Source organism: Bufo gargarizans, chromosome 2, assembly GCF_014858855.1.
Source record: "Bufo gargarizans isolate SCDJY-AF-19 chromosome 2, ASM1485885v1, whole genome shotgun sequence".
Lineage (NCBI taxonomy): Eukaryota > Metazoa > Chordata > Amphibia > Anura > Bufonidae > Bufo > Bufo gargarizans.
In genome coordinates, this window is record NC_058081.1 from 136,765,582 (window position 1) to 136,779,597 (window position 14,016).

A 14,016-nucleotide genomic window follows, 5' to 3' on the forward strand; every position below is an offset into this window, starting at 1 on the left:
CACACAAGACATTGTAGGAAATGAGAAACCTAGAGCATTTTGCAACTTAAAAAGAAAAATAGCATGTTCTAGGACAGGGATCAGCAACCTTTTTCACTACAACTGCTGTGAAACTACAACTCCCAGCATGCAAACTTACTCAGCTGTTCTTGTAACTCGGACAGAAGGATTCTGGAAGTTGTAGTTTCACAACAGCTGGAGTGCCGGAGGTTGCTGATCCCTGTTTCTAGGAAAAAATACACATAGTAAATTCATATTTTTCATGTGGCACAAGGTAACAGCTAACATCGGGCTGCCATGTTCTTTGACTTGAAAATACCGTTTTATAGGGTTTTATAAATTAAAAAATTTCAATACAGTTTAATTCCAAATAAATCAGATAGTCAAATATTTAAAAGCTTTATTTACCTTAAAAATTATAACTTTTTATCAAAGCTCATAGTCCAATATACTTGTAGCAGAACATGTAGTCCATGAAACTTCAAGAGCGTTCATTCCAGAATTATGAGCTGCAGCCACCACAGTGCAATATAAACTTGCAGTAAGTAAAAGACCTCATAGAGGAGCATTTCTGTACTGTTCTGTCTTGTGTCACAGCAACACATTAAACTTTACAGAACAAGTTTTATACTAAAATAATGTTGTCTTGAAAATCATCATCATCATTGGTCACCCTGAATTTAAAATATCAAAATTCCAAAACCAGATACTTAAAGGCAGTAAAGTCATAAAAATATATCCAAATGAAATAGAAAATGTGATGCAAAAAAATACAAAGTGTTTGTTCCCCTGAGAGCTCATTCAAACTTATGTGCTAGAAATGAACACCAAATGTTTGTTCAATCTGGAAAATGTTTTCTTGTCCCTATTGGAATAGATGATTTCCTATCACAGCGAACAGGTCGCATTGGAACGTCTTCCATATTTAGGACAGCAGTTGGGCTGTAGAGTACGCAGAGCTAAATCTTGCAGCAAGTAGACTTTTTCTCTGAAATACTGAGTTTTGTCACGGACTCTGAGTTTTCTTTTGTCACATCCACAGATTTCTTCACTTCCCTGGAAAGACAAAGAAATTTATTATGAGGAGAACATTTCAAGGCAGTTTATAGGAGTCTGTGTTGTTGTATTTTGTACCAAATTTATCAAACGTCAGACATTAATAAATTTGGCGCATCTTTCATTATAAAACTTTTGTCCATAACCTAGCTAACCTAGCCCTCTTTCCCACTTCGTTTTAAAAAAGTGGTTTAAGTGGTCTAAACTCACAAAAAGTCAAACCCTTTCCTTCTGTACCAGAATGACCATTTATGATTAGTGCAATGGTCATTATTATGTATGTATACCCAGGGGTGGGATTCAAATTTTTAACAACAGGTTCCCTACTCAGCGGTGGATACGCAGCGCGTCACGAGTCATGACACATATATACATACACCATATATATGCAACACAGTCACGACATATTTACATACACTACACACAAATACACTATATATACACTACACACATACCACTCAACTTTTAAAAAGCCTTAGGCCCCCTCTTTGTTATTACTATAATGGCCCCCTCTTTTTTATTATTAATATAATGGCCCCCTCTTTTTTATTATTAATATAATGGCCCCCTCTTTTTTATTATTAATATAATGGCCCCCTCTTTTTTATTATTAATATAATGGCCCCCTCTTTTTTATTATTAATATAATGGCCCCCTCTTTTTTATTATTAATATAATGGCCCCCTCTTTTTTATTATTAATATAATGGCCCCCTCTTTTTTATTATTAATATAATGGCCCCCTCTTTTTTATTATTAATATAATGGCCCCCTCTTTATTATTAATATAATGGCCCCCTCTTTATTATTAATATAATGGCCCCCTCTTTATTATTAATATAATGGCCCCCTCTTTATTATTAATATAATGGCCCCCACTTTATTATTAATATAATGGCCCCCACTTTATTATTAATATAATGGCCCCCACTTTATTATTAATATAATGGCCCCCACTTTATTATTAATATAATGGCCCCCACTTTATTATTAATATAATGGCCCCCACTTTATTATTAATATAATGGCCCCCACTTTATTATTAATATAATGGCCCCCACTTTATTATATGCCCACTTTATTAATATAATGGCCCCCACTTTAATATTAATATAATGGCCCCCACTTTAATAACAAAGAGGGGGCCATTACATTAATAACAAAGAGGGGGCCATTATATTAATAATAAAGAGGGGGCCATTACATAGTGGAGTACCGCTTAAAAAAGCTGCTCTTACTCTGTGGGCAAAATAGATGTGTTTCCCTGTGTGTGGCCACCTTAAATATTGTCATCAACCCCATCCATAACTCTTGTTTGGCTAAAAGAATCTAAACATTGGGTCAGGATGAGGGGAAGGTGGAGTAGGCACCTGCTTAGGAGAAATAATTAATACTTACCTCTCTCTCCTTCACAGCTTGTGGCATCCTGGTACAGGCGGTCACCAATGCCTTGCTCACTGTGCCTTCCCGCGCCGCGTCATCTCGCGAGATCCGCCGCAGGAGGTCACAGTGAGGTACGTGACTAAGTCCTGCGTCGCACCTCAACTGAAGCCGCTCCCCCGGCCCCTCCTCACTTCGCCTGCCCAGCTGCCCTGCACAGTGCGCGTCACACAGGGCCTCTCCTCTCGGCTTCCGCTCCGCCCCCACCCCTATAGCTACGCCACTGGTGCAGGCGCAGCTGCAGGACCGGGTCGGGATCCCTGCTTCTCACCGGTCCTGCGAACCGCCTGTAAATTTTAACAAACGGTTCGGCAGAACCGGAGAGAACCGGCTGGATCCCATGCCTGTGTATACCTCTTCTCATATGTACAGCGCTATGGAATGAATGGCGCTTTAATAATCATAATAAACGTTTTAAAAAAATGGCAAAAAGAAGAACTGTAAGCCTTTCCTTTATATGTTTAGGATCCATTCCTTATTTTTGCTTAAATTTTTGCTTAAAAACGGAACCTGTCACTTGGTTTGGGACCACTATACAACCAGCTGGGGTTTAGGGTCCAAACCTGCCCATAACAAACCCATCCACCCCCCACAAAAGAAAGGTTTACCATTTCAGCCCGAAGGTTTATTTATTTATTTTCATTTTCCACTCCCTGCCTTTCTGGGCCGCTAACTTTTTTCTTTTTCTGTTCATATAGCCGAATGAGGGATTGTTTTTCTGCAGGACAAGTTACACTTTCCAATTCCACCATTTAATATTGTATACAATGTAGTGGGGAGCTGAAAAAAATAAAATCTAAATAATGCGAAATTAGAAAGAAAACGAAATTCCGCAACAGTTTTATGGGGTTTGCCCTTACGGCGTATCCTATAGAGTAAAACTGACCTGTTACTTTTATTCTCCAGGTCAGTGTGATTATGGCGATACCACATATGTATAGTTTTTCTTGCATTTTAATGCTGAAAACAAAACAACCTCTCTTTTCATCGCCATATTCTGACCAACCTTTTTGTAGTTATGTGTACGGAGCTATGTAAGGGGTCATTTTTTTGCGGGGCGATCTGTACTTTTCATTGATACCATTGTTCGGTGTGTAAGACTTTTTGATCTCTTTTTATAAAAAAAAAAAAATATTCTGTTTCATTATTTGCCGTATGGGAAAAATATTTTTATATTTTAATACAGGTGTTTTCGCATGATGTGTATTTTTTTTATTTACATTTTGCGGATAGGCGGGAGATTTCAGGCAGCGGCCCCACAGGAACTAATGTGCGGAAGCTTCAATTCATTCCGGAAGACTGACGCTGCTGCACAATGCATCCGGCACCCCTGATCTCCACCGGGGTATGCAGGAGCACACTTGGAAGCTTCCAGGTTTTTAGCACATTCAGATACCGTGGTCACGTCTGACAGCGGCATCTGAAGGGTTAAAAGCCCACGACAGGCATTACCGCCGGTCACGGGCTTTAGCTGCACAAGCGCCATGTTTAAAGTACCTGCCAGCACCGTACATGTACAGTGCTGGTCGTGAAGGGGTTAACGGATCTCTCCAGGAATTATTTAAAATGGCCACCAGCATCCTGTCCTACAAGGTGAGACTGGTTGCAACCACTTGCAGAGCTACTTAGTGGGATGAGGGGGAAAGAGCCCAACTACATTGCTCTACAATAGATGTTAACGATGTGATCCTGCCTATGCTATGCCATCATGTCTGAGCAGCCCGACAGGAAAACTCACCAATAAGTAGTACTCGCAAGTGCCAGAGTATAGCGTATAGTGAGGCCCTGCCCCTCCCCCACCCCTAGGCAGCTCGTCTTGCTTATATTCTCGGGAAGGTTGCTGGCGACCATTTTGTGCGATTCTTGGAGAACCCTTTTAATGAAATTCAAACTCAACAGGAGAAGAGGTTGGGACTCTTTGTAGTGACCTTTGGTGCATGTGCACTGTGCTGATGCAGGTACAACTTGCTTAATTGTGTATGAGCAGTGAAGTGATGTGCAATGCCCTCTGCATCATCGGTGCCATGTGCATTTGTCCGATGTGCTTTTTACCCTTTAAACTTTATTTTGCGTAGATGGATGGGTTTGCTATGGGCAGGTTTTAGACCCTAAACCTCAGCTTCATAAATGGAATGCTTGTAGTTTAAGGTCTCCAAAATAGGTGACCGGTTCCTTTTAAACAGGCATGCTCAACCTGCGGCCCTCCAGCTGTTGCAAAACTACAGCTCCCAGCATGCCCGAACAGCCTACAGCAGGGCATTGTGGGGGTTGCAGCTGGAGGGCCGCAGGTTGAGCATGCCTGCTTTTAAAGACACGCCAAATCAGTACTATGTCAACCAGGGCTAATAAGTCACCAATTATTTGGTACATTTTCAGAAATGCTTTTCAGCGAGTCAGTAACTAGAACGTCACTGACCGCCTGTGGAAGCTAAATCAGTCAAACTCTTAGGGCCGCTTCACACGAGCGGATGCCGTGCGTGGCATCCGCTCCGTGAAAGAGTGCCAAGACCCGCTGCAGACTGCAGAGGCACGGAGCGGTAACATGACTGTTAATGCTCCGTGCCTCTCTGTGATCTCTTTACTACGAAATCACAGTGACAACTGTGATTTCGTAGTAAAGAGATCACAGAGAGGCACGGAGCATTAACAGTCATGTTACCGCTCCGTGCCTCTGCAGTCTGCAGCGGGTCTTGGCACTCTTTCACGGAGCGGATGCCACGCACGGCATCCGCTCGTGTGAAGCGGCCCTTACGTATACATGTAGAAGAATTGCTGCAGATCTGTTGTCCAAATTTGCAAGTGGGAAATCTGTGGCCAAACTGATTTGCAGCAAAATGGATTCTAAAAAAATTGCCAGCAGTCTGCAATTAAGGTCCAATCTGGTGTTATCAGTGGGGAATGGGTGTCCCTGTATAGTCTGACATTATCCAATCACTGTTACCAGTGGCAGACTGTGCAGGGACACATCCCCAGCTGGACCTTTATTGCAGACTGCTGGAAATTCATTCATAAACTTCTAGTAGTAATAACAGAGTCATGACAACACATGCTTCAGAATTGTTATTATATGGAGTGTCCTATCCTCATGGTTATGGCTGAAACCTTTCTCTCCTCCAGTTTCTCCTAGACTGCATAGTCGTAGGACGGCTCACACATATTTGCAATGACAGATAGGGATATAATTTATATACAGATATAGTGGGACATTACCTAGCTAGATGAAGCACAGCTTCCACTACATTGGTACCATCTTTTGCACTGGTCTCACAGAAGAGCGAGCTATAGGCCTATGAAAAAATACAGACATAAAACTCTTCTCAATGATCCACATACAAAAACTTAATGCATTAGACTTCAGACATTACTCTAAACTTACCATGGCTAGCTTCTCCCCCATTGAAGTCTGAATTCCAGATTCATTACCTTCTGCCCTCAAGTCTGTTTTATTGCCTATAAGCATCAGGGGAATGGATCTCTCACAGGAGCTCTGTAACATGGGAAAAATACACACATGAATGCAATGAAGACTAGGATACTGCAATATCAGCTACTGCAGGGAAATAAATGAATCTCTAGATTAGGATACCTCAATATTCGCTACTGCAGAGAAAGGAATGAATCTCTAGATTTTTCAATACTAAAAACACACTGGGGAATTATCTTTGGACACTAATGAAAAAAATAAAATAAAAATAGTGGAGGTGCCACCCATAGGACTGGACTTATATCAGATTCATATCTGTTAAGTTTTGTTAATAGACTGGCACACTACCTAACTTGTCTGCCCTCTACTTGCCACCAGTTATAAAGTATGGTGATAGTTTATTCTCCCTATTATAGTGAAAGTAGAAAATAGTTAGGGGGGTACTTTCCCTCCTTAGTGAGAGAGCGCCTTAATCAGCATGAGAAGACTTCTAGGCCATACATGCTCCTCTGGAATTCTGGGAGGAAAGGGATGCAAATGAGCTCCTAACAAGCTCTGCCTCTAATGCCACCAGATGTAAGGCAGCTATCCTATAAGTCAATGTTCAGCTCTTTAACTAAGCCTTGAGACATGACTAAGGCGCTCTCTCCCTAAGGAGATCTAGTAACCCCCTAACCTTGACAGGCCCTCACCCAGCAAGCCAGTACTCTCTGCTCTGCACTGATGAGGGGCAATCACCCGAAACAGCTGTCTGCAGATGAGGTGCTGGCTTATTTAATATCCAAGCCATGTCTCAAGGCTTAGTTAGATTACCCGCCTGTCTAGATTACAAATAGACCTAATAGGAAGCGCTTCCATATAAAACTTAGCCCACAGATCTACCTTAGCTTCCCTGATATATAGACTACCAGTGAAGGACAACCACGTGACACACCGAATTTACACAACATTACGTGGAAAGCTGAATCTACATAGCATCACGTGGGACGCCCGTGGGATGCCGAACAGGAGTACACTTTACACGTTGCAAATGGTGATCCCAGCAAAAACCGCATCCAAATGGAGGATGGCCGCAGCGGACCACAAGTACCACAATAAACATCCTACACAAGATAGCAATTATGTGGATGTGATAACCAATATAGCAATATGATAATATTTGCAAAGACAGGTGCACTCTGCGGTCTTATTAATCCCTCATACTGATGTTAAAATTGAGAGATTAGCCAACATATCCTATTGTGGAGGACATGTCTGAGCCCGAGCACCGTGCCAAGGTTTCTCAAGTAGCTCGGGTCCTAATACTCACCTACCTGTGCCGTATGGGCAATACCAGGGGCCAGTGGGAAAATTACAGGAGCACCTGCGAGGCCTGGGCCATATCAGCCAGTCTTGATTGGGACTCGCAGACTCCTCCCTCCTCCCATTGCTAGCATGGTTACATGCTGGAGGTAACTGGCGAGTTGGCTATGAGTCAGACCTCACACTCCTGTAATTCACCCACTGGTCCCTAGTATTGCCCATACGGCACAGGTAGGTGAGTGTTAGGACCCAAGCTACTTGAGAAACCTTGGCGCGGTGCTTGGGTTCAGACATGTCCTCCACAGTAGGATATGTTGGCTAATCTCTCAATTATAACATCAGTATGAGGGTTTAGTAAGATCGCAGAGTGCACCTGTCTTTGCAAATATTGGTTATCAAAGCCATACAGTAACCATACCATTGTTGACCAATTGAGATCTTCAACAGGAACACTGATCCTTAATAGGAACATTGACTGTTATTAATCTTTTTGATCGAATATATTTCCCTCTCTGGCTATTATCTATATTTTAATATATTTTAACTAACATGTTTTACATTTTAGATTTTTCTATTGTTCTATACATCATTTTCTTCACCTGTACTTGCATCTCTCAATTCCCCTGTTTTCTACTTTCACTATAATAGGGAGAATAAATCTTGAAAAACTAACTTTAATCCCCTGCACGCGCTATGTAACAGCAGCGTTTGGAGCCAAGGGGGCAGCGGCCTCCTCGCTTCAAGTCAAGATAACCACCCCCCCCTTTCCCTTCGCTTTTGACTGACAGCCGTTCACGTACGCGGCTGTCAATCAGAGGTGAAGGAGCAGGGAAATATGGCGTGGTTATCTTGACTTGCTGCTGCCCCTTTGACTTCAAACTCTGCTGTTACATAGGGCGTACAGGGGATTCAAGTTCGTTTTTCAAGATTTTGGTGCATCTGGCCGGAGGAAGAAAAGGATCTTTAGGAACATACTGCTGGCTACTTTAAGGTAATGCTGGTGGTTTGGGAGGCGTTTTTTAGGTGACAGCTTCCCTTTAACTGCTGTAACTTTAATTTGGGGAAAACTGCAAACAATTTTTAAAAAAGTCTTACTTTTCAAACTATAGCTCTTTATTCTTTAAATATACAAACTGACAAATAAATTATTAAATATGGGTTCTTTAGTTTGTGTCAGTCCATTTGATTTATAATATAGATTTGTGTGTGACGATTGTTTTTTAATTTTTTTTATAACTTTATTAGTTTTAGGGTAAAACAACCCCCTGTGAGGATACTGTAAACAGGGTCTGTGAAGGCTCTCCTATGCCCGAGATACCCAGCAATCACATGACTGCAGCTGTCTCTATTCACAGCATAGCATTCAATAAGAGCTATGCACTGAGCACAGGAAAAAGCAGAAGTGGTAATAAAATGCTTTTGTCTTCTCGAGGGTCCCCGGCTTTACATTTACGGAGCTCTGAATTAAAGCCCAGGACCAAGCGCTGTACATGTATGGTAAGCAGGTTAATATCTAGGGTGCCTGAATGAGGAGGTTCTCGATATAGACCTGAAAAGTTCTTCCACAGAGCCAAGCAACGCCATCCCCAACAAATGAAAGCCACAACTAAGCAGCTGCTGCCACGTGCATGGGAAAAGGCTGAGATGGGAGTCATTGTAAATTTTACCTAAAAACATTGTTGAGCAGCAACTCATTCCAATGAAATCATGACCACGCGGTTTAACAGGGAGTAATACACAAACATTTTTTACCTTGATCTCATCAATCCATTGTCGTACATTGAGGAAGCTGGCTTCGGATGTGACATCATACATAAGTAGCACTCCATGTGCTTTGCGGAAATAAGACTTTGCTATACTGCGAAACCTGAAAAGAATACGGGAAATATATGTATGACTTACTGAACAGAGCTAATGTGACCAAGGGACTAGCTGCAAATAAAATTCACACCTTCATGTTTTCTACCTATGCACATTAAAAAGGTATCAGATAGTAGTACAATAACTGGAGATTTTGTTCCTGTAATAGAACTGAAGACTACAGTGAATTCTAAGGGAATGGGAAATATAAACTAGGGACCTCTGCTTCTCCTTCCTGCTGGATCCACTTCTGACCATAGGACAAACCTAAAAAGTTCAAAGTTGCAAAATAATAAACTTTGCAAAATGAAGCATGCAAAGTCGATTCACATAAAAACTTCTTTGTAATACTGTACGTAGAGGGAGCTCCGTACAGTATTAGAATGTATTGGCTTCGATGAGCCAAAGTTATTACTTAATGAAGTCTCCCGAGACTTTGTGTAATAACTTTGTGAATTGTTACTGTAAAAGAACCTTGGTACCGAACTCAGTTTTGGTTCCAAGGTACCAAAGTCGATTCGCTCATCCCTAAATATAATACTGGGGGGGGGAAGGGGCGCCACTAATGATTATCATAATGGGCTGAGGGGAGGGGCGCTGCAGTAGCGCAGCTTAGTATAAAAAAAATTGCAAATCTCGGTATCTGATCAGTCCAGGTGTAAAAGAATCAATTGGGTATCGAAAGTTAGATACCAGATGGAACCCTAGCACAGAGCTGATCAACCCATCCCGTTTATCCCCAATATACAACGACCAGTGTTATGAGCAGTTTTTAAAGCATCTGAATAAGTTGATGACAATGTACCCACAGCAACTGTCAGTTCCCTTTCATCAACCAGCACCAAAGACAATCAATTGCTCACTGTTTTGTAACCCAAATTAATTTCACTCCATAACACCTGTAGTCTCTTTGCAGAGATAATATTTTCCATAAATGTTTAAATACCTTTATGTATGAACAGCTATTTTAAGCTGCACCGTTTTATCAAAGTAGATAGGCACATATTTTCAAGGTTTGCACACACCTTTCTTGTCCAGCTGTGTCCCAGATCTGCAGGGTTGTATAATCTCCGTCAACTAGAAGTTTCTTCATCTGAAAGTCCACCCCTAAAATAGAGAAATTCTTTACTGACATGTTTATAGCAACCGCATAGTCACGACTGAATAAAACAGATCTGAAGATAGAACAGACTTATACTGTTAACAACCTGCTCTGAAATGGAAAAACAAACAACATCCAGGGCAAAGGCTCCAAACTGGGCGAGAGGCACACCACAGATCTCAGAATAAGATATGTACCATTAGAAGGACAATATATTCCTTACAACCACAGTATCACAGATCTGCTGTATGTGTTCATATCCATATACAAAACACACAACATATAATGTAAAAAAAAATATATATATATATATATATATATATATATATATATATATATATATATATATATATGGGAAAAAAGGGCATTTAATCAGATTATCACATATCTGGATGCTACATTGCCCTGAAATTTTGTAGGCCAAAAGCCCAGGAAAAACACGTGCTACAAGAGTAGGTCCAGTCGCTGGTAGATGGGCCTGACACAATTTTGATCAAAATTACGCAAAGAGCTTCTAATTTTCATATAGTAAGTATAGCAGTGATGCAGTATATATATATTGCTTTAAAACAGATTATGTGATTACTGTGGAAGGTTTACCCATCAGGTGATAGATAGGGCATATTCACATTTGCCTTCCTGCTGTGCTATATGTAAAGATGAAAGAACAAAAGCCATGGCTATCCTGCAATTAGGATAATACGAAAAGCTCAAACACTCAACCTAATGTGGTGGGAATGTCCCCTCTGAATTCATTCAAACATAGTCTTAGAAGGAAACTGGACTTTCCAGACCCCGCGTCTCCAGCCAAGACGAGTCTGTATATTGGACAGGAGGTCTGAGATCCTTCAGCCATCAAACTTTCTTTCTGCAATGAACAAAACACAATGTCCATTTTCTGCAAATTGACTTAAATTTTTGTAAAAACATCAGAAACAAATGAAAAGGTGCCTTTTAATTGAATGCTACTGGTTTCTCGTAGCTCACTAAGATTGGAAGCGGTCCACTCACTTTAGGAGTAAATGCGGGTAGTCGCCTTTTCGAAGAGGCAGCGGAACCAGTGCGGCTTACTGGTCGTGAGGGGGTCCATTTAGTCCGTCCATCAACCTGTGATCTGGCTTCCATTGTCTGCAAACATGAAGGCAACAAATAATTTGGATAGCACAGCAACATTGCTTCTACAGGCATCTTCTCCAGGTGAGAACCGTTTCATAGCTACCAAATAGCACATGTGTATATTCTACTTACCTCCGCTTCAGAATTGACATAAGAAACGCTCCCTTCCCAGGGCTCATCAGAGCTGTTGCTCCTCTCGCTTCCAAAGTCACTTGCAGAGCAGTCTAGGTCACTATACCCAAGGCTTCGAGGTAGGGACACACCACTGTCTCTACATCCATTGGCCCAGCTGGCTACATTAGAATACTTGCTATATGGCTCATCCTCAGCTCCATATCTATAAGAAAAGTCAGATAATACAAATTTTAAATGGAAGCTGTCACCAGGAAAATCACTGTTAAACCAGGCACAGTATCTTGTGGGCTAGCTCAGCTGAATATAATGATACTATAACTTTCAATTAGAGATCTGTTGCTTTAGGCCCCATGCACACGGCCGTGTTTCACAGCCGTGTGCGGGCCGTGGAACCGCGGCCTGGATCCCTCCTGAGAGCAGGAGCGCACGGCGTCACTGGTTGCTATGACGCTGTGCGCTCCCTGCTGCCGGCACAGTACAGTAATACACTGGTATAGATCATACCAGTGCATTACTGTATTGCGGCAGCAGCAGGGAGCGCACGGCGTCATAGCAACCAGTGACGCCGTGCGCTCCTGCTCTCAGGAGGGATCCAGGCCGCGGTTCCACGGCCCGCACACGGCTGTGAAACACGGCCGTGTGCATGGGGCATTATTCTGGAGAAAAAGTACTTTTTTTTCCCACAAAGTTTTTATTGGTAACAAGAAGGTAACATTTGACAGTATGCAGACATGTAGCCCAATTTTTCAAAAATCAGAGGTAATTACATTGTATCCACAGTTTAATAGGTACGTTTAACAAGATGTATATTTCTGTAGTAGTCGAGTGACGGGAAATCAGTTGTTATATGGTTACCCAGGAAAGGGTAGGTAAGGTAAGGAAGAAGGGGGGAGGGGAAGAGGGAGCAAGAAACAAAAAGACAAACACAACTAGTGCCGGAAAAGAGCAGATCATGAGATCAATATTAATAAAAATGAGAAATAATCACTTAGGTAGAGCCAAATATACATCAAGGTATTCTCAGTTTGGATACACTTTCAGCCACTATTCCAATACTGCAAATAAGGCTACTTTAACACTTGCGGCAGAGAGATCCGGCAAGCAGTTCTGTCGCCACCTGACGGCATTTGTAAGACTGATCAGGATCCTGATCAGTCTTAAAAATCCCTGCTCTACTCTTGGGAAATCTTCAATCCCTATAAGTAATAAACAGAGAGCAGGATCTTTGGGTATGGAGGCACCAAATATTCTGTTCAGTAATGATAATGTATTATCCCAGATGTCAATAAGAGCTTCACAGTCCCAAAAGATGTGTTTTATGTCACCTAAAGCTTTCTCACAGTAAGTTGCTGATACCTCTGTATATATTTGTGATAAGCGTTGAGGTGTCATATACCATCTATATAGCATTTTACGTGTAGATTCAAGATGTGTTGCACAGTTTGAAAATTTCCTTGCTGCAGTAAATACTACATGGCAAATGTGTTCTTCATTAGGTAGATCTAGTTCAGATGTCCATTTCACTAACCCCGATACTTTATCTGTGGAGTTATGCTCTAAAAGTAGTTATTTTTATTTTTTGCCACAACATCTTAAAAAGGTTGAAGTAGCATTTCTCGGGGTTCATGAAAGGGAGCCCGAAAGGGATTGTAATTGTTTCCTTACCACCATTTTAGTCCACGAGTCTAAACTTTCTTTCATCGGTGGTAGTGACAGAGTTAATAACGTGTTTTTTTTACAAGGATTGCTATTAAATAGTTCTTTAAGGGTATAGGATCTTTCTATTTGAACCCATTGTGGCACATTATCACTCCATAATCATTTTAGTAGTTGCTACCCTTCCCACCCATGATACCTCCACCTTAGATTAGGTGGATATAGCAGATTTGATTGTCCTATTCAAAAGGAACATAGTTGCGGATAAAGTGTTATTCCCAGGTACGGCAAGCCCTCATGTGACCATTTAAACGGGTACTGGGATGCTAGTTGAGAAGTTAACCGTTGGTGAAAGCCCCATATTTAGTATACGGAACTTGTTAGCGTTGAGCTTATATATGAAATGTCACTAAATTGCGAAAGAAGGTTCATAACTTCCGGTAAAGTCTTCTGGGGATTGGTTAAAGCTATAATGACATCAGCGAATAGCCCTATTCTGTGATCTACCCCATTAATATTAATGGCTGTTATTTCTTTTCAGGATCTGATAGCTTCCGCTAGAGCAGGCATGCTCAACCTGCGGCCCTCCAGCTGTTGTAAAACTACTCCCACGATGCCCTTCTGTAGGACGATAGCTGTAGGCTGTCAGGGAATGATGGGAGTTGTAGTTTTGCAACAGCTGGAGGGCCGCAGGTTGAGCATGCCTGCGCTAGAGGTTCCATGACCAAGGTGAATTATATTCGTAATATAGAAGAAGTCCGATATAAAAGTGACCAGAGGCCAATATCTTCGCTAATGGGGTTGAATATAGTGCCAATATGGCTTTTTGGGCCAGGCCAATGGTCCCGAATTTATTTAGTACAGCTTCTAGATACCCCCAATGTACTCTGTGGAATGCCTTCTCCGCATCGAGGGAAAGCAGCAGA

At 41.6% G+C, this 14,016-nt stretch overlaps 1 protein-coding gene across 1 annotated transcript in view; it reads right to left on the bottom strand.

Annotated features, from left to right (window-relative positions):
* Positions 1 to 392: 392 nt before the first annotated feature.
* The window catches only part of LOC122929593 (ras and EF-hand domain-containing protein-like), a 58,162-nt gene continuing 44,538 nt past the window's right edge, over positions 393 to 14,016 (bottom strand). The window contains exons 10-17 of the mRNA XM_044283214.1: positions 11,432 to 11,636; positions 11,195 to 11,311; positions 10,907 to 11,051; positions 10,107 to 10,188; positions 8,974 to 9,088; positions 5,872 to 5,982; positions 5,706 to 5,782; positions 393 to 1,056 (exon numbers count right to left, since the gene is read on the bottom strand). Coding sequence (XP_044139149.1) covers positions 960 to 1,056; positions 5,706 to 5,782; positions 5,872 to 5,982; positions 8,974 to 9,088; positions 10,107 to 10,188; positions 10,907 to 11,051; positions 11,195 to 11,311; positions 11,432 to 11,636 — 949 coding nt within the window. The 3' untranslated portion in view covers positions 393 to 959. The remainder of the gene's footprint in view (positions 1,057 to 5,705; positions 5,783 to 5,871; positions 5,983 to 8,973; positions 9,089 to 10,106; positions 10,189 to 10,906; positions 11,052 to 11,194; positions 11,312 to 11,431; positions 11,637 to 14,016) is intronic.